Source organism: Pelodiscus sinensis, chromosome 5, assembly GCF_052426305.1.
Source record: "Pelodiscus sinensis isolate ZL-2025 chromosome 5, ASM5242630v1, whole genome shotgun sequence".
NCBI classification, from domain to species: domain Eukaryota; kingdom Metazoa; phylum Chordata; order Testudines; family Trionychidae; genus Pelodiscus; species Pelodiscus sinensis.
Genome location: NC_143056.1, coordinates 132,368,785 through 132,391,762, shown reverse-complemented (window position 1 = coordinate 132,391,762; position 22,978 = coordinate 132,368,785). Strand labels below are relative to the sequence as shown.

The 22,978-nt window shown below is 44.3% G+C and overlaps 2 protein-coding genes across 2 annotated transcripts; both read left to right on the top strand.

Moving 5' to 3' along the window:
• The first annotated feature begins 6,382 nt into the window (after nucleotides 1-6,382).
• Nucleotides 6,383-7,321, top strand: LOC102450201 (olfactory receptor 8U9-like). Its single transcript, XM_006133565.3, has one exon. It carries the CDS (start codon nucleotides 6,383-6,385, stop codon nucleotides 7,319-7,321), a length of 939 nt encoding a protein of 312 aa, XP_006133627.3.
• An 8,870-nt stretch (nucleotides 7,322-16,191) lies between these two features.
• LOC102450443 (olfactory receptor-like protein OLF2) lies at nucleotides 16,192-17,130 on the top strand. Its single transcript, XM_006133566.3, has one exon. It carries the CDS (start codon nucleotides 16,192-16,194, stop codon nucleotides 17,128-17,130), a length of 939 nt encoding a protein of 312 aa, XP_006133628.3.
• Nucleotides 17,131-22,978: the final 5,848 nt, after the last annotated feature.

Here is a 22,978-nt window from a genome sequence, read left to right as displayed (position 1 = left end):
GGAATGAGATTTACCGGGGCTGCCGACAAAGGGCTTTGATGTTGACAGGGGGAACGTCCAGACTAGCGGCGAGCCGACAAACAGCTGATCAGCTGTTTGTCGGCTCAGCGCGGCAGCCATGTAAATGTAAATGAAGCCGCGATCATTTAAATCGCGGCTTCATTTACCTTTGCTGAACAAACAAATCTACATGCCTCTGCCGACAGAGGCATGTAGTTTAGACGTACCAATAGAATCATAAAACTGGGACATATGTCAAGAACTCATCTAGTCCAGGTACCTGTACCCCTGGCAGGACCAAGCACTAACGAGACCCGCTCTGACAAATGTTTGTGGAAATTGCTCTTAAAAATCTTCAAAGATGGAGATTCCATAATCTCCATGGGCAAATCTTCCTTGCTGCAGCTGAAGTCCATTGCTTCTTGTTCTATCATCAGAGATTCTGGAGAATATCGTTTCTCCCTCTTCCTTTGTAACAACCTTTCACGTATTTGAAATCTGTCCTCATGTCACCTCTGAGCTGCTGCTTTTCCAGACTAAATTAACCCAGTTCTTTCAATTTGCCCTCCCAGGTCGTGATTTGGAGACTTTTAATCATGTTTGTTACCCTTTGCTGGACTTGTTCAATATTTCCATATTTTTTCTGAAAGCTGGTATTGTACACCATACTCCAGTTCAGCACAGAGTTGAGTGGATACATAACTTCTCATGTCTTGCTTACAGCAACCTGCTAATAAATCCAAGAATGAGGGTTCCCTTTTTTGTAGCAGTGTTATGTTGTTGACTCATATTTAGCTTGCAACTCCTCCCAGTTTGGTATAATCTGCAACCTTTGTAATCTGCAATCTCTGTTCCATTATCTAAATCACTAATGAAGATATTAAACAGAAACAGACGCAGAACTGATCCCTCACTGTGAGACATTGCTGGACAGTACCCTGGTGACTGGGCTTTTTCTGTCCTGGATCTTTCTCATGGATGGTCAGTGACAGTGCTGCAGATCTATCTAAGCTATGCTACTTCAAGTAGATGCAATTTAGCTTGACTTGCAGCAGTATCCACCGGGAGAGTATCCTAACAGAAGTGATGTAACTTCGATCACTTGACAGAGTCAGGGTAAACCAGCCCTGAGAAGAATCCTTCATGGAACATTGCCTCCCTTAGGCTGTGTCTAGACTGGCCAGTTTTTCTGGAAAATCAGCCGCTTTTCCGGAAAAACTTGTCAGCTGTCTACACTGGCCGCTTGAATTTCCGCAAAAGCACTGACTTCCTACTGTAAGAAATCAGTGCTTTATGCGGAAATATTATGCTGTTCCCGTTTGGGCAAAAGTCCCTTTTGCGCAAAACTTTTGTGCAAAAGGGCCAGTGTAGACAGCCCGGATTGTTTTCCACAAAAAAGCCCTGATCGCGAAAATGGCGATCGGGGCTTTTTTTTGCGGAAAAGTGTGTCTAGATTGGCACGGACGCTTTTCCGCAAAAAGTGCTTTTGAGGAAAAGCGTCCGTGCCAATCTAGATGCTTTGTTCCGAAAATGCTTTTAACGGAAAACTTTTCTGTTAAAAGCATTTCCAGAAAATCATGCCAATCTAGATGCAGCCTTACAGTCTAAGGACAGACATCAAATGGGAAAACGCTCTCCCATTGACTTGGCATGTCTTCATGATGCCTGCTAAATAGACACTGCTTCATTTCGTACAGCAGTGTTGATTTAGCAAGTAATGGAGATATGCCCTTTATCTGCCCTGTTGTAACATTGTGAATAAAACACAATGCTTTTAAAAACTATTGAAAAAACAATAGTTTTTTTCGAACTAAAGCCCCTAATTCAGATTACCGTTACTCCTCCTGCAATGAGGAGTAATGGTAGTCTGAATTAGGGGCTTTAGTTCCAACTACGTAGCCCGTGCCGCGTGAAGCCACGGGCAGGGAGTCTGAACCACCGGGCATTTAAAAATGGCGGCGCCCGGAAACATGCAAATAAAGCCCAGAATATTTTAATCCTGGGCTTCATTTGCAAGTTCGAATGACTACATTAACCACCCTAATTCGAACTAGGGTGGCTAGTATAGACATGCCCTCACAGACCCCAGTACTGAATTTTAACTGTTCAGGAGAACTTGGTGGATTTCCTAGTTGAAGAATATCTGCAATTTTTTTTCACTGCCATCAGCTTACCCCATATTTTACTGGCACCTCAAACATGAGGCCTGTCTCCCACCACAGACACTTTCTCCTTAAATCCATTCACTGCTTCTTAAATTACAGCCAGCAACCAGGACTGACAGGAAATCATTTACACACAACAGCAGTCTATGCACTTTGTTACAAGAAATATTTTTAAAAGACATCACAATAAAAAAATAAAACACAAAGGCCTCACAAAAGGAAATAAAACTCCTCCAAGATAGAAGGTAAAAACACATCTACCACTGAAATATATAACACAAAAATGGAGAGAGGACCACTGTCTGTGAAACACACCAAAACGCTGTAGTCACACCCATAACCCTCTGTAATCAGCAACACAATCAGAAAACATTTCTGGGAACAGCCCCAAGATAGCACACGTTAACATGCTTTCAATTTGATGGGAATATGAAAGTATTCTAGCACCATGAAACTTTTCACTCCCATCCCTCCCACCTCCAAAGAAACACACAGCAACAACTCATAGTGGCTTTAATCTGCCTCTCAATTGGAACGGCCCCTGGGGATCCAGCTGTGGAGTGGACCATGCAGAGGTTAACTTGGATTAGAATCTTGTTCAATTCTGGTCTTATCTCTGTGGGTTCTGGATCTAGTTCCAAATCCCAGACAGCACATGAAAAAGCCCTTCCAAGGGTGCATAGGGCAGGGGTCAAATTCAGTAGAACAAGGGCTCTTCCATCAGTCACATTTCCTAAATTTGACATCTTTCTGCTCTTGTTCAGTAAGGGAAGAACACAGCAAGGGGAGAGGTTTAAACAGGTCCTCTCTGAACCCTCAATGGGAATTGTTGAGGAATGAAGAAAGTTTCAGTGAAGCCCCCACCCCTTTGTGAGACATCCCGAGAACACAGGGGAATGAAGAGAATTTTCTCTTCCCTAACATGACCAGATTGCTGCAGCAGGACAAGTGGTTGCTGCTAGCACAATCTCCAACGGACCCATTTACTTATTTATTGGGCAGTGACAGCAGGGCACCCACCATTCCCAAACACTCCTTTTGGTGGGTGTCCACAGTCTTTAAAAAGTCCCTGGCCTGCTATCAGGCCATACCCCAGGAAATCCAATGTGTTTTCCTTGCCAGTGTCCTTCTCACCTGAGCTCTCCAGTTGGGCCACTAAGTACTTCAGATTCCTTTTACCGCTGTCTGTAGGCCTCTTGCTCAGTGGCCCAACTGCTACTCCAGCCCAAGGACCATAAGAACAGCAGACACCCAGCACCATGTCCCTTTCACAAAACTAATTTTAGTGCCCGAGGCTACTGCCCAGTGTCCTCAGCCTTCACGAATACTTCATTTTTACCGCAGGGCAGGAGTGCCCGCTTACTCCCGCAGTGCTGCCAGTGCTGAGCTGTCCATGGTGCTGAAGTTTCTTTTCCCCAGCCAGGAGTTCAATGGCAATACACTGATCTACACCAGCTGGGGATCTGGACCACTGACTCCTATAAGGCTATGTCAAGTTACACAAATTTTCTGCAGATCCCTGATTTCTAATTCAACCTTCTGAGAGCACAGAACATTAAACACCACCCATCGATTCCAATCAACATCTCAGTTACAAACCATCCACTCTTGATTTGAAGTGGTATTAAAGCCACCATGTCTCTTGGCCTATTCCCCCTGCTCATGGTTGAAAACATGCTCAGGTTCAAAGCCACTGAAGATCATCAGCTCCTTTGGTTTCAATGGAGTTGTGCAGATTCCCAGCTGGGAATCTGGCCAAGGACTCCAATGGAGAGACATCCATGTACACATGTAGTGGACTGGGTCTAATGGGCAGTGTCTATGTGATGGTTACACAACTGAGCTTGTCTATCCATGTCCACCAGACTTAGGACAGTGCAGAGAAGCTGTGAGCATCCTCAGTGGGCACAAGCTGAGTAATGCAGAAAGTCTAAGCCTGTGTGATGTCACTAGAAGACAGGGGAGAATCCACATTCTCTTTTCCAGAGCTCAACAAGGCTGCTGGGCATGGCCCCATGGCTGCCACTGGGAAAATCTCCCTGTGAGAAGTCAGGCAGACAGGGCTCAGCTGTATTTCAGCACCTGCCAAACCCCGGGAAGTGAAGGAATTTAATTGCTGTTTGCAATGCCCAGAAGCTGCCCATGTTATAAGCAGCCCATCTCACAAGATGAAATCCAGGAAGGATCCTATACAGGACAGATACCAGCACTAAAGGGCACAGGAATTGAATTTTCCCATCTTCCATGGAGTTATCTTTCCCATGGACATTATCAGCTTTCCATCAACTTATCAAACTCACCTCCTCCCCAAACCATGGCTGTGGGACACTGGTGATATTCCGTGGTAGTACCGCAAGAAGAGAGGACATATAGATTAGGGCATGGAGTGCAGTATGGGAGCCTGGTCCAAGCCAGAGAATGGGGGGATGTGTTCTCACAGGGACTCTTCTGGTATTTCTGAGCGGAACAATTAAGTATGGTTTCCACAAACAACAAAACACAATCCTTGCAACAAACCTCGGTGCCAACTCTGCCCACATATATACACCAGCAACACCATCACAGGACCTAACCAGATCAGCCACACTGTCACTGGTACATTCTCCTGCACATCCACCAACGTAATATATGCCATCATGTGCCAACAATGTCCCACTGCTATATACATCGGCCAAACAGGACAGTCCCTACGTAAAAGAATCAATGGACACAAATCTGATATTAGGAATGGCAACATACAAAAACCTGTAGGGGAACATTTCAATCTTCCTGGACACACAATTGCAGATCTAAAAGTAGCCATCCTGCAGCAAAAAAACTTCAGGACCAGACTTCAAAGAGAAACTGCTGAGCTACAGTTCATCTTTAAGTTTGACACAATCAACTCTGGACTAAACAAAGACTGTGAATGGCTTGCTAACTACAAAAGCAGCTTCTGCTCTCTTGGAATTCACACCTCCAGATCAGCTGCTAGAAGTGGGCCTCATCCTCCTTGATTGGATCCACCTGGTCATCTCCAGCCTGATCCTGGCCTGCATATTTATTCCTGCCTCTGGAAATTTCCACTACATGCATCTGACGAAGTGGGTCTTTGCCCACGAAAGCTTATGCTCCTACACTTCAGTTAGTCTATAAGGTGCCACAGGACTCCTCGTCGCTTTTGCAGATTCAGACTAACACGGCTACCCCTCTGATACTTAACAAAACACACTTTCCATTTTGTTCAGATTTACTTTGTACCCTTCGTGAACGGAAAGCAGTAGGATGCCATATATCCCTAGCCTCAAACTCAATAACTCTGACACAAATTGCATCATTTAGTAACACTAGGAAGAAAGAGTGGCCCAAATTAATTCCCTAGGTATGAGTAACCCCAATGGTGGCTTTGGTTCCCTGAGCTCATTAATGAGGTGTAGTGTCTCTCTCAGCTCGGGTATTCCCAGTTGCTTCAGGAATAATGCTACGTCGTTCCCAGATCTCAGTATAAAACTTCCTGAATGTGCCAAACTGACAGTTTCTGTCAATGGGGAAACACCACCATGTCTCTCTCTTTTCAGCAGGTACGTGCTATTGTCCTGTCTTACAGCCACACACCCATAGAGACACCAGAGTGATCAGCAGGATTTAAATTGAAGGTCTCTAACACAACATACCTCAGCCCAGATCCAACCACTCAAAGTGAAGGAAAAGTCTCTTTGTTTGGAAAAATAGGCAATTACAAAGTCACAGAAGTTAGTGCTTTCTCTGGGTTTTCATTCAACGCCATTTTCAGATGCCGAAAAGCTTAATTAGCACAGCACAAAAATGTAACCCCTAACGCACACACCAAGCCAAAGAGCTCCCTTTGCCAAAAGAGGGTGGGAAGATTGACACACATTAATCTCACACATAAAGCTAAGCAATAATCTTGTCCGAGTGAGATGATATTCACCCTGACACTTTCACAGCAGTCACAAGTTCTTGTTTGCGTCTCAGATTAGTGAAGAGAAGTGTTCCTGTGTGTGGTATGATTAACCTGTATGTCCTTGTATGTATACAGTGTGCTCATTGTATGGAACAACAGGAATGATCAGCTGTGAACAGCTGGCTCTGTGGACTAAACCCTTCTTCAAGATCATATTGGCGTCTATTTTCCTTCATTTACCTTGGTACAGAGAAGGGATAGGTTTACAGAACCCACCACATCACAGTAGCTGCCTGATCTATCCTCAGAGCAGATGGAAGAGGGAAATCACTCGGAAGTCACTGAATTCATTCTCTCAGGACTGACAGATCGTCTGGAGCTGCAGGTCCCTCTGTTTGTGTTGTTCCTACTGATTTATGTTGTCACCATGGTGTGGAACGGGGTGATGATCTTATTAATTAAGATTGACCCCCGACTCCACACCCCCATGTACTTTTTCCTTGGGAATCTGTCTTTCTGTGATCTCTGCTATTCCTCAGTGATTGCTCCTAAAATGCTGCAGAATTTCTTAACCAAGAGGAAAAGCATTTCTCATGCTGCCTGTGCTGTGCAAATGTGTTTATGTTTCTTTTTTCAAGACATTGAGTGTCTCTTGCTGGCTGTGATGGCATATGACCGTTATGTGGCCATCTGTAACCCATTGCTCTATAGGATCACCATGTCCAGGTGGCTTTGTAACCTGCTGGTGGCTGGAGTGTATGGGGTGGCATTGACAGATGCAGTGACAAACACATACTATACATTTCAGCTGTCATTCTGCAAGTCTGCGATCATCAATCATTTCTTCTGTGACATGCCTCCAATGTTGGCGCTCTCATGCTCTGATACCCGCATAAATGAGATTGTGATGTTTGCCTTTGCATGCTTCATTATAGTGAGCAGTGTTGTGACCATTCTCCTGTCCTACGTCTATATCATCTCCACCATCCTGAGGATCCAGTCTGCCGAGGGCCGGAGCAAAGCCTTCTCCACCTGCACTTGTCACTTGACTGCAGTGGCCATGTTTCATGGCACTCTCCTCTTTATGTATTTCCGACCCAGCTCCAGCTATTCAATGGACACCGACAAAATAGCGTCATTGTTCTACACGTTGGTGATCCCCATGTTGAACCCCCTCATCTACAGCCTGAGGAACACAGAGGTGAAGGGTGCCTTGAGGAAAGGCATGAATAAATTCCAAAGGATTTCTTGAAGCTTTTTAACTCAGTCCAAACTTTTCTTGATACTGGGGTTGGTTTTATTTTGTAGTTGCAAGTGTGAAGTATGTGCTTTCTATGCCTGAACCAAAGGGACTTCGCACAATCTCCTGAGGCTCTACATCTCTTTATGTGGTCTGTGGGGTGGTTGTAGATATTGTCACTTGGTTTGTGTCTCTGCATAAGGAAGAGAAAGGTCATTTCCATCACAATGAGCTTTATTGTAAGTTATGGGCACAGCAAAACAAGTAAGAGTGAGGGTAACATTCTGAAGAGAGAGCACGGTGTGGGTTCCTGCTGTGTGACAGTCTGCACTGAACTGAATACATAATAGTCTGGCAACAGAGAGAAAGTTCAGTCATATCAAATACAAGATAATGATGCTACATTACCAGGGTTCGCTATGAGTTCTTGCTCGCTCCTAGATTCATAGAATTGTAGAACTGGAATAGATGTCAAGAGGTCATCTAGTCCAGGTACCTGCAATCAAGGCAGAATCAAGCACTAACTAGACTTTTCCCAACAGGAAAATATCTCCAGAGATGAAGATTCCACAACCTCTCCAATGTTTAGCTATAATAACAATGATGAAGTTTTTCCTAATGTCCAACCTAAAGCTTCTTTGCTACAATTTAACCCGTTACCTTTTGTTCTACCATCAGAGGTTAAGGAGTTTAAAGTTTTCCCTCTTCTTTGTAACACCCTTTCACCTATTTGAAATCTAATCTCATGTCCTCTCTCAGCCTTCTCTTCTCCAGACTAAATGAACCCAGTACTTTCAGTCTTTTCTCATAAGTCATGTCTTGTAGACCTTTAATTACTTTTGTTACCCTTTGTTGAACTTTTTTTCAACAGCTTTCCTGAAGTATGGTGCCCAGAATTGGACACAATGTACCAATTCAGTCATAATTCGAATGCAGTAGAGTGCAAGCATAGCTTCTTGTATCTTGCTTACAGCATTCCTACTAATACATCCCAGGATGACAGGGTTTTTTTGGTTTTGATATTTGTGTTTTGGGTTTTTTTGCATCAGTGTTGCACTCTTGAATTGTATATAGTCTGTGGGCCACTATGACCCCTAAATAAAATGCAGGACAATGTAGCACTTTAAAGACTAACAAGATGGTTTATTAGATGATGAGCTTTCGTGGGCCAGACCCACTTCCTCAGATCAAATAGTGGAAGAAAATAGTCACAACCATATATACCAAAGGATACAATTAAAAAAATGAACACATATGAAAAGGACAAATCACATTTCAGAACAGGAGGGGAATGCGGGGGGGCGGGAAGGAAGGAAGGAAGGTAAGTGTCTGTGAATTAATTATATTAGAGGTGGGGAGAGTGGGATGTCTGTGAGCTAATGGTATTAGAGGTGATAATTGGGGAAGCTATCTTGGTAATGGGTAAGATAGTTTGAGTATTTGTTCATTCCTTCCCGGAGAGTGTTGAATTTTAACATGAATGACAGTTCAGAGGATTCCCTTTCAAGTGCAGATGTAAAAGGTCTTTGTAGCAGAATGCAGGTGGTTAAGTCATTGGGAGAGTGTCCTTTCTGGTTGAAATGGCAAGAAACTGTTTTTTCTTTGTGATCTTGTCTGATATCTGTTTTGTGGGCATTAATCCTTTGGCGAAGTGTCTGAGATGTTTGTCCAATGTACATAGCAGACGGACACTTTCGGCACATGATAGCATACATTATATTTCTGGATGCGCTGGAATATGTGTTCTTGATCTTATAACTCACTTGGTTTCTTGCCATTTCAACCAGAAAGGACACTCTCTCAATGACTTAACCACCTGCATTCTGCTACAAAGACCTTTTACATCTGCACTTGAAAGGGATTCCTCTGAACTGTCATTCATGTTAAAATTCGACACTCTCCGGGAAGGAATGAACAAATACTCAAACTATCTTACCCATTACCAAGATAGCTTCCCCAATTATCACCTCTAATACCACTAGCTCACAGACATCCCACTCTCCCCACCTCTAATATCATTAATTCACAGACACTTACCTTCCTTCCTCCCCCCCCCCCCCGCATCCCCCTCCTGTTCTGAAATGTGATTTGTCCTTTTCATATGTGTTCATTGTATCCTTTGGTATATATGGTTTGACTATTTTCTTCCACTATTTGATCTGAGGAAGTGGGTCTGGCCCACGAAAGCTCATCATCTAATAAACCATCTTGTTAGTCTTTAAAGTGCTACATTTTCCTGCATTTTGCTTCAGCTACCCCAGACTAACACGGCTACATTTCTATTGCTATTTAAACAGTAATTTCCCATTTTGTGTGTGTGGAACTGATTGTTCCTTCCTACGGGAGCACTTTGCATTTGTCCTTATTAAACTTCCTCCTATTTACCTATAGTCATTTCGACAGTTTGCCAAGATCATTTTGAGTTCTCATCTTACCCTTCAATACACCCAGCTGGGTGTCATCTACAACCTTTATTGGAGCTCTCTCTACGCTATTCTGTGTAGCGCTGATGACGATATTAAACAGAACTGGTCTCAAACATTTCTGAGCAGAACCCTTTATACTGTCCTGGAAGTTTCTCAGTAACAGCCAATGCCAATGCTGCAATTCTATCTAAGTTATAGCACTTCACACAGACATTACTCAGTTTGATTTACAACAGACTCCATTCCATGCTGTGTTAACGGGAGGGTGGTGTAACAGAAGTAGTGCAAATTCAATCATCTGACAGAATCAGCATAGACCAGTCTTGATAAGAATCTGTGACGGAACACAGTCTCTGAAGGAATGGAAGTACAGACATTGATGGGCAAGTACTCTCCCACTGACTAAGCACATCTTCAACATGCTGGCTAAACAAATACTGCTTCGTTTATCACAGCAGTCTTGATGTAGCCTGTGGTGTAGATATAGCCTCAGTCTCCCCTCTTGGAGATATTGTGATGTGAATAAAACATGGGAAGAATCAAAGGACCAAAAAAAAAGGCGAATGATTCTATTGACTGGTTACTAGTGGAACCCATCTAGTCAGTGAGATGCTCAGCTTCATGTTTTTATTCCAATGGCTATTTAATTAGTTAGAACAACTTTGGAAGGAGAGATAGAGAGCGTCTCACAGCTGAATTGCAGATTGCTCCCTGGCTGGGATTCTCTCTGGAAATACAGGAAACCCAAGAGCACAACTTTATATTCACTTCCTGCTTCTGTCTAGTGCCAAGTAAAGGGAGGACGCAACCATCACCAACTTCTCCACTTGGCTGCTTTGTGACCTAAATCTTCTCTCCTTCCCCCATACACTCTCTGGTTCTGGGACAAAGCTAATCTAGAATTTGTAACTCGTCTATGAAAAGTTTCAGGTCAACCAAAATTGCATTGCTTTTAATAGGACATTATTACCTCATAAGAAATTCACCCATTTCTAGAGTCCTGGTTGTTGCAACTCATGTTGACAATCTGAAAAATGGATTACGGAGACTTGGATTTCAAGTCCATTTCTATATCTTGGAACTAACGGGCTAAGGGAGTGGACCCAAAGGACTCCCAGAATGGGTGATCTTACCTTCTGTAGGCAATATTAATGAATTGATAATGTGCTCCCACGTTTGTTGATGCTCACAGTAAAAGTAGATACATACTTCACTCTGGAGCCTCCATATAATTCCATTCATCATGAACACAATATTTTTTATGATGACCATATGTTTTTGCAACTATAATTTTATTTTCCACATTCTTTGATGAAAAATTAACATTTTTCTTTCAGAATACAAGAATTGTGTGAAAAACAGAAAAACTTCTGGTCTGTACACTGTGTACTATTTCTCATTTCAGCTGTTCGGAAGCAGGGTCTTAAAAGCATTTACTAGTTCATGGTACATCTGGACAAATATGAAAATGTGAATCTTAAATTCTTACTGCCTCCCTTTGGACATGTGTGTCTTTGAGTAACCGGACTTGTCTGCCATGTTAAAGTGTTCATAAATATTTGTAGCTCTTTATATGACCCTCATCAATGTGGTATCTCAGAGCACCTCAAAATCTTTATCGTATTTATTGTCACTAATTCCATGTTAGGCCAGAGCAGAATCATTTCCATTTTTCAGATGAAGAGCTGAGTCAGAGAGAAAGTAAATATGCAAACTTTAAGACGCGCAAGAGAAACAGTGGTGTAAAATCTATAGGTAAAAGAGTGGTGAATCCACCCCTCATTTTATACAGTCATGCAATATTCTTCAGATTCACCATGTAGGTCTCACACATGAGCTAATGACATCACTCAGAGACTCCAGTCCTGAATATTTAACTCTTCAAGGGAACTGGGTGGATTCCCTATTTGAAGATACACTGAAAATTATGTACACGGCCATCAGCTTACCCCATATTTTACTGGCACCTCAAACATGAGGCCGGTCTCATGTTTTTCACCTTAAATCCATCCACTGCTTCTTAAATTAAAACCAGCAATCACCAGCAACCAGGATGGACAGGAAAACATTTACATATGATGACAGCCTGTGCATGTTACAAGGAATACTTTAAAAAGACATAAAAAGAAACATTACATCACAAAGGCTACTTCTAGACTACATGGCTCTGTCGACAGAGCCATGTAAAATAGTTTATTCAGCATAGTCAAAGAAGCGGGGATTTAAATAATCCCCACTTCATTAAAATAAAAATGGCTGCCATGCTATGCCGATGATCAGCTGATCCAGCACAGTGCAGCAGTCTAGACGTGGTGCGGTCGACAAGGGAAGCCTTTGTTGACCACTCCAGAAAACCTTGTTTCACGAGGCATACCGGAGTGGTCGACAAAGACTTCCCTTATCAACTGCGCTGTGTCTAGACTGCCACATGGTGCCAGATCAGCTGATCATCAGCACAGCGTGGTGGCCATTTTTATGGTAATGAAGCAGGGATTTAAATAATGACTATGCTGAATAAACTATTTTATGTGGCTCCGTTGGCAGAGTAGTCTAGACGTAGCCAAAGAGTTCACAAAAGGAAATGAAGCCTCTCCATAGGCTTCCAAAATACAAGACAAAAACACATCAGCCATTGAAATATATTCCCCACTAATGCAGGGGTGGCCAACCAGTTAGATATAGATATAGATATAGATATAGATATAGATATAGATATAGATATAGATATAGATATATAATACGTAGCTCTTTGCACTCTCTCCACAGCTATTTTGGCTCTTCAAATCGATCTATATATGAATAGATATATATAGTACACAAAATGTAGTGATAAAAAAGGCATTACAGGACATTTTGGACAAAAACCAATAAAAAAGTCTCTAGTCACTTAAAAAATTCATGGCCAATCCACAGATCTTCAAAAAACTTGACAAGGAACAAATATCACATTTTAGAAAAACCCTTTAAAATACAGTAATATTTTCACACTAAAAATAAGCATCTCCACTATGTATTTTAAATGTAACACTACTGCCCTATTATGTCCGGTGTGATTTTTTAAATGAAACTGAACTGAGAAGTAATTTAGCACAATTTGAAGCGCCTGTTTCACTCCAGCTTGTTGATCTCGGGTATGCTTTCCTCATTTTTTGTACTTATGAAGATTATGTGTTTGCTTCCCAAGTCCAGCCAACACTGAGCTGTCCATCAGTGGTGATGAACTGATTGGAACTAACTAGGGATCTGGACCATCAGCTTCAATAAAGCTCTGTCACCTTCAACCACGTCGGTTAGTGGATTGACTCATTAAGTGAGGCAGATTTTCCATAGTTTTGTGATTTCTAGTATTTACTTCTGGGACCACACGACATGGAACCTCACGCACTAATTACAGCTGGATCCTCTCATTTAGAAACCCATCCAGTCTAGATGTGAGGGGTGAGTGGTATTAAATCCACCATTTCTCTTTATCTGAATCCCTGCTTGTGGTTGACAACGTGCTCAGGTTCACAGCCATTGAAGATCCCGCCATTTGGCTTCAATGGAGCTGTTCTGATTCACACTGGCTGGGGATCTGGCCAATGACTCCAATGGGGACGCATCCATGTACACAGTGAAGGGATCCAGTCTAATGGGCAGTGCTTCACCTTTATCCCAGGACAAATGTAGTTTGAGACCCAGCAGCCAGCCAGGAACGCCTGCTCACTCCTCCCAGTTCTGCCAGCACTGAGCTGTCCGTGGTGCTAAAGTTTGTTTTAGGAAGCCAGGAGTTCAAAGGCACGACGCTGATTTACACCATGGGAGGTTCTAGACTGGGGTGGGAAATGTTCATTGGGTCAGGAGCCACTGGCCCACTGAAAAATCAGTCAGGGGTCACGCACAAGTTAGAAGGAGAAAAAACCCTCAATCGAGAGCCACAGTGAGAAGGAAAAGACACTCCCCACATTCTCCTTGCTCATCAGAACCTAGAGGGGCCCAGCCTAGTAGATTTTGTGCGCTCCAGGACCCAAAGGACGAGCTGGGGGGTTAGCACCAGTTCAGGCTCCCCAATGTGAGGGGGCCTGAGTCTCTGGGGCTGGATAGAGAGAATACGAGAGCTGAATCCAGCCCTCGGCCTGGGGTTCCCCGTGCCTGTTCCAGACCACTGACATCTATGACTCTATGTCAAATTACACAGATTTTTGTGTCCATAGGGTATCCATGTTAGTCTGGATCTGCAAAAGCGACAAGGAGTCCTGTGGCACCTTATAGACTAACAGATGTATTGGAGCATAAGCTTCGTGGGCAAAGGCCCACTTTGTCAGATGCATGTAGTGGAAATTTCCAGAGGCAGGTATAAATATTCAGGCTAGTGATAACGAGGTTAATTCAGTCAGGGAGGGTGAGGCCCAATTCTAGCAGCTGATCTGGAGGTGTGAACACCAAGAGAGGAGAAACAGATTTTTGTAGATCCTTAGTACGACCTTCTGAGATCACACAACATTGAATCTCACCCACTAAGTACAGGTAGAATACCTCAAATAGAAACCAATCCAGCACTGATTTAAAGGGGTAAGTGAATTAAATCCACCAGGTCTGTTGGCCTGTTTCCCTGCTCATCGTTGAAAACGTGCTCAGGTTCACAGCCATTGAAGTTCGAGCCCTTTGGCTACAATAAAGCTGAGCGGATTCACACCTGCTAGGGATCTGGCCAGTGGCTCCAATGTAGAGACCTCCATGTACACAGGCAGGTGACCTGTCCTAATGGGCAGTGCCCATTTGATGGTTACACCACTGAGTGGGTCTATCCACATCCAGAACCAGTGCAGTGTGGGAAAGCTCTGAACATCCTCACTGGGCACAAGCTGAGGACGGTAGCAGGTCTAAGAACGCCTTGACTACCTGTGTGACATCACTACAAAACACGGGAGAATCCACATTCTCTTTTTTTCCTACCTCAACAAGGCTGCTGGGCAGGGCCAATTGGCTGCCGCTGGGAAAATCTAAATGTGTGAGGTCAGGCAGGCAGGGCTTATCTATATTACAGCAACTGCCAAACCCCGGGAAGTGAAGGAAGAGAATTGCTATGTGCAATCCCTAGTAGCAGCCAGTGTTATAAGTAGCCCATCTCACAAGATGAGATCCAGGAAGGATCCTATACAGGACAGATCCCAGCACTGAACAGCACAGGAATTCAAATTTTCCCCTCTTCCATGGAGTTAGTTTTTCCATGGAACCTATCAGTGTTCCATCAACTTATCAAACTTGCCTCTTCCCCAAGACACAGCTGTGGGACTCTGGTCATGTTCCAAAGTAGTTCAGCAAGAGGGGAGGCCATTATGCAGCATAGAGCATGGAGTGCAGTCTGGGAGCCTGGACCAAGCCAGAGAATGGGGGGAGGTGGTATCACAGGCACCCCTCTGGTATTTCTGAGCTAAATAACTAAGTTTGGTCTCTACAAACAACAAAACACACTTTTCATGTTTGTTCAGATTTACTTAGCACCCTTCTGGAACAGAAAAGAGTGGGATGCCATAGATCCCTAGCATCATATTCCATAACTCTGACACAAATTGCATCATTTCATAACACAGGCAGAAAGAGTGGGCCAAATTAATCCCCAGGGTATGAGTAACCCCAATGGTGGCTTTGGTTCACTGAACTCTTTAATGAGGAGTTGTGTCGCTCTGAGCTCAGCTATTCCCAGGTACTTAAGAGAGCATGTCCCATAGATCTCATATCTATATATATAACTTCATGAATGCTCCAAACTAGCAGTTACTATTGATGGGGAAACTCCACCGTGTCTGTCGCTCCTTAGCAGGTACGTGCTGTTGTCCTGCATCACAGCCAGGCTCACAGACACCAGGGTGATCAGCACAATTTAGTGCAGGGATCTTCAATTCAAATACCTGATCCCAGATCCTACTCCACAAGCTAAAGGAAAAATCTCTGTGTTTGGAAAAATAGGCAATTACAAATTCACTGAAGCTAGTGCTTCCTCTGGGTTTACATTCAATGCCATTTTCAAGTGCCAAAAAGTTTAATTAGCACAGCACTCAAACGGCATCCCAAATTGAGATGCCAAGCCAAAGAGCTCCTCGTACCCAAAGAGAGTGGAAAGACTGACACACATTAATGTCACCCTTTCTTAAGCTAAGCAATAATCTCATCTGACAGATGATTTTTACCCTGATTCTTTTACAACAGTCACAAGTTCTTGTTCACTTCTCAGATTAATGAACATTATTATTATTCATATGTGTGCTATACTTAACCTGTATATCTTTCCATGTGTACAGTGTGTGCATTGTATGGAACAGGAATGACCAGCTGTGAACATCTGGCTCTGTGGACTAAGCCCTTCTTTCAGGTCATATTGGTATTCATTTTTCTTCATTTAACTTGATACAGAGAAGGGATAGGTTTACAAAATTCACCACATCACAATAGCTGCCTAATCTTTGCTCAGATCAGATGGAGAATGGAAATAACTCGGTGGTGACTGAGTTCATTCTCTCAGGATTGACAGATCGTCCGGAGCTGCAGGTCCCCCTGTTTGTGTTATTCCTACTGATTTATGTTGTCACCCTGGTATGGAACGGGGGGATGATTTTGTTAATCAAGACTGATCCCCGACTACACACCCCCATGTACTTTTTCCTTGGGAATCTGTCTTTCTGTGATCTCTGCTGTTCTTCAGTGATTGCTCCTAAAATGCTGCAGAATTTCTTAGCCGAGAGGAAAAGCATTTCTTACTCTGCCTGTGCAGTGCAAATGTATTTATGTTTCTATTTTCAAGATATTGAGTGTCTCTTGCTGGCTGTGATGGCGTATGACCGTTATGTGGCCATCTGTAACCCATTGCTCTATAGGATCACCATGTCCAGGTGGCTTTGTAATCTGCTGGTGGCTGGGGTGTATGGGGTGGCATTGGTAGATGCAACAACAAGCACATACTATACATTTCAGCTGTCATTCTGCAACTCCACGATCATCAATCATTTTTTCTGTGACATGCCCCCAATGTTGGCTCTTTCCTGCTCTGAAACTCGCAACAATGAGATTGTGATGGTTGCGTTTGCATGCTACATTGTACTGACCAGTGTTGTGACCATCCTCCTCTCCTATGTCTGTATCATCTCCACGATCCTGAAGATCCGCTCTGCCGAGGGTCGGCACAAAGCCTTCTCCACCTGCACTTCTCATTTGACTGCAGTGGGCATATTTCATGGCACTCTTCTCTTTATGTATTTCCGACCCTCTTCCAGCTATTCCATGGACACTGACAAAATAGCTTCTGTGTTCTACACACTGGTGATCCCCATGATGAACCCCCTCATCTACAGCCTGAGGAACACGGAGGTGAAGGGCGCACTGAGGAAAGCAATGAATAAACTCCTAAGGATTTCTTGAAACATCTTAATTCAGTCCTCCCTTTCCAAGGAGGCTGGTTTTATGATGTAGTTGCAATTGTGAAGTGTGTGATTTCTATGGTTGAATCAATGGGAGTTTTGCACACACTGCTGCAACTCTTTAGCTCTTTCTGTGCTCTAGTTTTAGAGATTGTTTGTGTCCATGCACAAGGAGGGGAAAGATGATTTCCATCACAATGTCCTTTATTGTAATTTAAGGGCAGATTAAAACAAGTAAGAGCCAGGGTAACATTTCCAAGAGACAGCATGGTGTGGATGCCTACTCTGCATAGTTTTCTCTTTTCCAAACTAAATCAACCCACTTCTTTCAGTCTTCCCTAATGCTGCCAATCTGAAAAATGGGTTCTTGAGCCATTGAGTTCAAGGCCCTTTCTATATCTTCGAACTAAAGTGATGATGGATTGAACCCTCAAAACTCCTAGACTGGGTCATCTTAGCTTCTATAGGTAACCTTAATGAATTGATAAGTTGCTCCCATATTTGTTGATGCTCACAGTACAGGTAGAAAGATACTTCACTCCCAAGGTTCCATGTAATTCCATGCATCGTAAATACAACATTTTTAAATGACCATATGCAACTATCATTTTATATTCCCCATTCATTGAGGAAAAATTGACATATTTTTTTTACAATGCGGGAATTGTTTGAAACAACAACAAATACTTCTGGTATATACAACCTGTAATTGTTTCTTCTCATTCCAACTATTTGGAAGCAGCATTTTTCAAACCATTTACTAATTCAGGACCCATATGGACAAATATGAAAAAAAATTGATCTTAAATTCTTTCGGCCTATAAGTGGAGAAGGCTGGTACTCCAAAAGTCGTCTTCCTACTTTCCTCCCTGCTCATGGCATCAACACCATCTGAAGCAGGAAGAAGCCAAAGAGCCAAACTAAATCAAAATTCAGAACAAGTGGTCAACAAAGAGCCATATATGCCCATTTGCATGACTGAAAACATACAACTTCATATTACTGATAACTGACATAATGATTAATGACAGTGTAACTGAAAAATTGTTCTCACCGACTTTATTGAATGGGACTTCTGCTGCTGTGTCTTTTTGCACATTTCTTTGAAGTTTACATCATAACTAGTCAAATCCAACTTCATGTGTGCATTCAGGCTGTCTTCTGTCAATCTTACGGCAGGGGGCTGGTGATGTGCAGGTGCAGAAGTCTAGACTGGGATGTATAGGGGGCTCAGGGCAGAGGGTTGGGTGTTTGATGGACTCATGGCACAAGGTTGTGTTTGGAGAGATTTAGGCAAATCCAATAATGTGCCTGAAACACTATTGCTTACTGCTTAAACTTTAGCAACCTAGCTCACAGGCCCAAAATTAGAACTAGACAGCAACTTCAGCATGACCATAATCAGAGAGGAGGAAGAAAGGGAGTCTGAGTGCCACAGAGAGGGCAGCTTGACCCCGTGTCCTTCCTGAGGCCCAAATCTCTAGTGAAATCACTGAGATATGCATTTAGAAAAACAGGAAGTTTTCTAAATTCCCTAAGACATATACCTATCAGGGCCCCCAGGCATAGAGACTCTTAAAAAGTTAGGCAAGGGTTTTCTTCTGATCATCACTTTCACCAGATGCTTTTTTTCTTTTTCAAAGTGCTTACCTAACAAGTTTTTGAGTGACATGTTATTGTAATACTAACAGATAAATAGAGAAGGAAAGTTTGAGTTGGAGAGCAATTTTGGGTAACACTTAGAGAGATGCCTCAAGCACTCCTTGAGGACGCTTCACATCTGGATGCATCTCCGTCCCCACCGGCAGACAGAAGCTTGGCCATTGGAAACCTTGAGCCACACTCAACTTCAGTAATTATCAAGGGTGTGGTGTTTTACTGACCTGTTGCAGGTGTGTGTAAGTGCTTTAGACTAAGTAAAGCTTAGCTTTAAGTGAAAGCACTCCTGTGTTGTCCTATTTGTACCATCCATTTATCGGTCGGACGACCGTGTCTCCCCTGAATTATTTCCTGACACCACCTCGCAGAGAGTAAAAGTTACCAAGAGGTTGGGGTTGAAAGAACCCTGGGTAACAGTTGGGGTGTATGGAGGAGCAGGAGTGTTATGGAAGGGATCTGGGAAAGAGGGGGGTGAGAGGCTCAGGGCAGGGGGTTCAGGTGTATGATGGATTCAGGGTTGGTGTGTACAGGGGTACAGGAGAGTTATGATGCTACAGCCAGATGGGGGTGAGCTCCAATTGGGGGCTTGTTGACCAGGCTTTATTTAAATAAAATGTCCAACACAGACGGTTTCAATATTGTCTTGTCTTATTGCAGAAGCGGGGAACCTTTTTATGTGGGGGGGGGGGCACTGACCCCAGAAAAGTCAGATGGGGACCACACAAGCAAGAAGCAAAAACAACCCCTTAAAAAAATACCCAGTCCTCACTGATGTGCCCACCAACTGAAACACCTCACTGCCCTGGTGATCCAGACCCATAGTGGAGGTGGAGAAAGGAGGACTGAGGTTCAAGGCTTCGAGCCAGATTTACTCTTCTGAGGTACTGAGGTTAGTGGATTTTGTGGGGCCCATTAGGCTCCCGGGTCGGGCCAATAATGAGGGGATAAAAGTGTGGGACAGGGCTGCCAGTGAATGGGATGGGGTTGGAGTGCAGGATCTGGGCGAGAGAAGGTGGGGTGCAGGAGGGGTGGAGGTGCAAAGTCTGGCCAGGGGGCAAGCTGCCTGGCAAGAAGGCAGGAGGCTGGCTGCCTGGTCAGGGGGTGACTAGCCAGTGATGTAATTCTGGCCTGGGGGCAGAGGGAAGGGGGGGATTCTAGCTAAGGGGAAGGTAGCATTCTGGTCAGAGGGCAGAGGGCAGGGGATGTCTGCCCAGAGGGCTAGGGTAGGGAGGATTTTGGCCAGGGAGCGTGGGACAGAAGGGGTTTTGGCCAGAAGGCAGGGTGTGTCTGGTAAGGAGGCTGGTCCAGGAGGGATTATGGCCAGGGGTGTCTGACAAAGGAACTGGGGGCATAGAGGATTATGGCCTGGGGAGATTTTGGAGAGGAGCCTGGGGAGAGAAGGTGTCTGTGCAGGAGGCTGGGGGCAGAATACTCCACAGCGCAAATTCCATGGATTCCCACAGACCCGTTTGCCGACGTCCATTTGTAACAGGAGTTAATAACAGCATACAGTGTCCGCTTATAACCTCAGATGCTGTATTGCCGCACATGGTTTATCAGGGTGATACCAATAAACCAATTATAATTTTCAGATGATACCCTGCCAGGTGTATTTTTAAAAGACATAAAAAGAAAAAAACACAAAAACTTCACACAAAGAAACCAAGCCCCCCACAGGCTACAGCCTCTGAAACACAAGACAAAAACACATCAGCCATTGACATATACTACACATAAAATGTGAGAGGACCACTTGTTGTATAGCACACCAGAAATGCCTAGCCACACCCATAACCTTGTCTAGGCAGCACAATCATAACATTGTGGGAGCAGCCTTTGGATCGCACAGTAACACACTTTAAATTCTATCACCATGGAACTCTTCACTCCCATCTCTCCCACCTCCAAAGAAACCCACGGCAATGGCTCATGGCGTGTTTCATCTCCCTCCCAATTGGATCATCCCCTGGGGGGCCAGCTGTGGAGTGGGCCAGGTAGGAGTTAACCTGGATTAGAATCTTGTTCAATTCTGGTCTGATCTCTGTGAGGTCTGGATCTAGCTCCAAATCCCAGACAGTTCATGAAAAAGCCCTTTCAAGGGTGCCAAGGATAGGGGCCAAATTCAGCAGAGCCAGGGCTCTTGCAACAGTGACACTTGCTAAATTTGACATCCCTCTGCTCTTGTTCTGTAAGGGTATGTCTACACTAGCCTCCTAGTTCTATCTAGGGAGGCTAATTAGGGTGACTGAAATTGCAAATGAAGCACGAGATTTAAATATCCTGCGCTTCATTAGCATGTTCCCGGCCGGTTGCCATTTTAGAAATTGACTAGCCCAAAGTAACTTCCCGCATCTACATGCAGCAATGAAACGGGATTCCGAATTAAAGCCCTAAATCGAATTAGCTGTTATTCCTCCTGGAATGAGGTTTACCAGCGAATTCGATTTAGGGCTTTAATTCGGAATCCCATTTCACTGCCGCATGTAGACGCGGGCAGTTACTTCGGGCTAGTCAATTTCTAAAATGGTGACCGGCCGGGAACATGCTAATGAAGCATGGGATATTTAAATTCTGCGCTTCATTTGCAATTTCGGTCGCCCTCATTAGCCTCCCTAGATTGAACTAGGGAGCTAGTGTAGACGTACCCTAAGGAAAGAACACAGCCCTTCAGGAAGGGGAGAGGTTTAAACAAGTAAATATTCCCCTCTCTGAACCCTTACTGGGATTTGTTGAGGAATTAAGAAGGTTTCAGTGAAGCCCCCACCCCTCGGTGTGACATCCCTAGAGTGCAGGCACATGAAGACCATTTTCTCTTCCATAGCTCAACCAGATTGTTACGACTGGACAAGTGGTTGCTGCTAGCACACTCTCCAATGGACAGATTTACTTATGTATTGGGCTGTAACAACATAGCACCCACCTCTCCCAAACCCCCCTTCTGGTTAGGTATCCCAGAGTTCCTGCCCTGCTATGGGGCCATACCCCAGAGAACCCTATCAGGAGAGAATATTTTTGTCTTGCCAGCATACTCCTGACTCTAGCTCTCCAGTTGGGCTGTTGGGTACTTCAGATCCCTTTAACCGCTGTCTCATTGTAGGCCTCTTCTTCAGTGGCCCAAATACCATTTCAAATCCCAGCCCATGGACCTTAAGAACAGCAGCCACACAGCACCATGTCCCTCTCACCAAACTGCTTCAGTTTCCCCAGGCTACTGCACGGTGTCTCCAGACTTCACTGATGCTTCCCCTTTACCTCAGGGCAAAGGTAGGTTCAAGCCCAGTAGCCAGCCAGGAGCGCCTGCTCACTCCCCCAGGTCTGCCAGTGCTGAGCTGTCTGTGGTGCTGAAGTTTATTTTCGGCAGCCAGGAGTTCAAAGGCACGACGCTGATTTACGCCACGTGAGGTTCTAGACCAGGGTGGGAAACCTTCTTTGGGATAAATTGGGGACCACACACAAATTAGAAGCAGAAAAAACCCTCAATTGGGGGCCACAGTGAGAACGAGAAAGACACTCCCCACATTCTCCTTGCACGTCAGAACCTAGGGGACCCAGCCTAGTAGATTTTGTATGCTCCAGCCCCCAGAGGAGAAACTGGGGGGTTAGCACCAGTACGGGCTCCCCAATACAGGGAGGCCTGATTCTCTGGGACTGGATGCAGTGCGGGTAAGCTCTGAGCATCTTCACTGGGCACAAGTTGAGGACTATAGCAGGTGTAAGGAGGCCCTATTGGCCTGTGTGACATCACTACAAAACATGGGAGAATCCACATTCTCTTTTCTCTACCTCAGCAAGGCTGCTGGGCAGGGTTAAGTGGCTGCCATTGGGAAAATCTCCATGTGAGAGGTTGAGCAGCCAGCAACTGCCAAACCCTGGGAAGAGAAGGAAGAGAATTGCTATGTGCAATGCCCAGGAGTGGCCAATGTTATAAGTAGCCCATCTTACAACATGAGATGCAGGAAGAATCCTGAATTTTCTGCTCTTCCATGGAGTTATCTTTTCCATGGAAAGAGTCAGCTTTCCATCATCTTATTAAATTCACCTCCTCCCCAGACCACAGCTGTGGGACTCTGGTGATGTTCCATGGTAGTACAACAAGAGGAGAAGCAATCATGCAGCATCATGCCCTAAGCCAGAGGATGGGAGGATGTGGTATCACAGGGACCTCTCTGGTATTTCTGAGATGAATGACT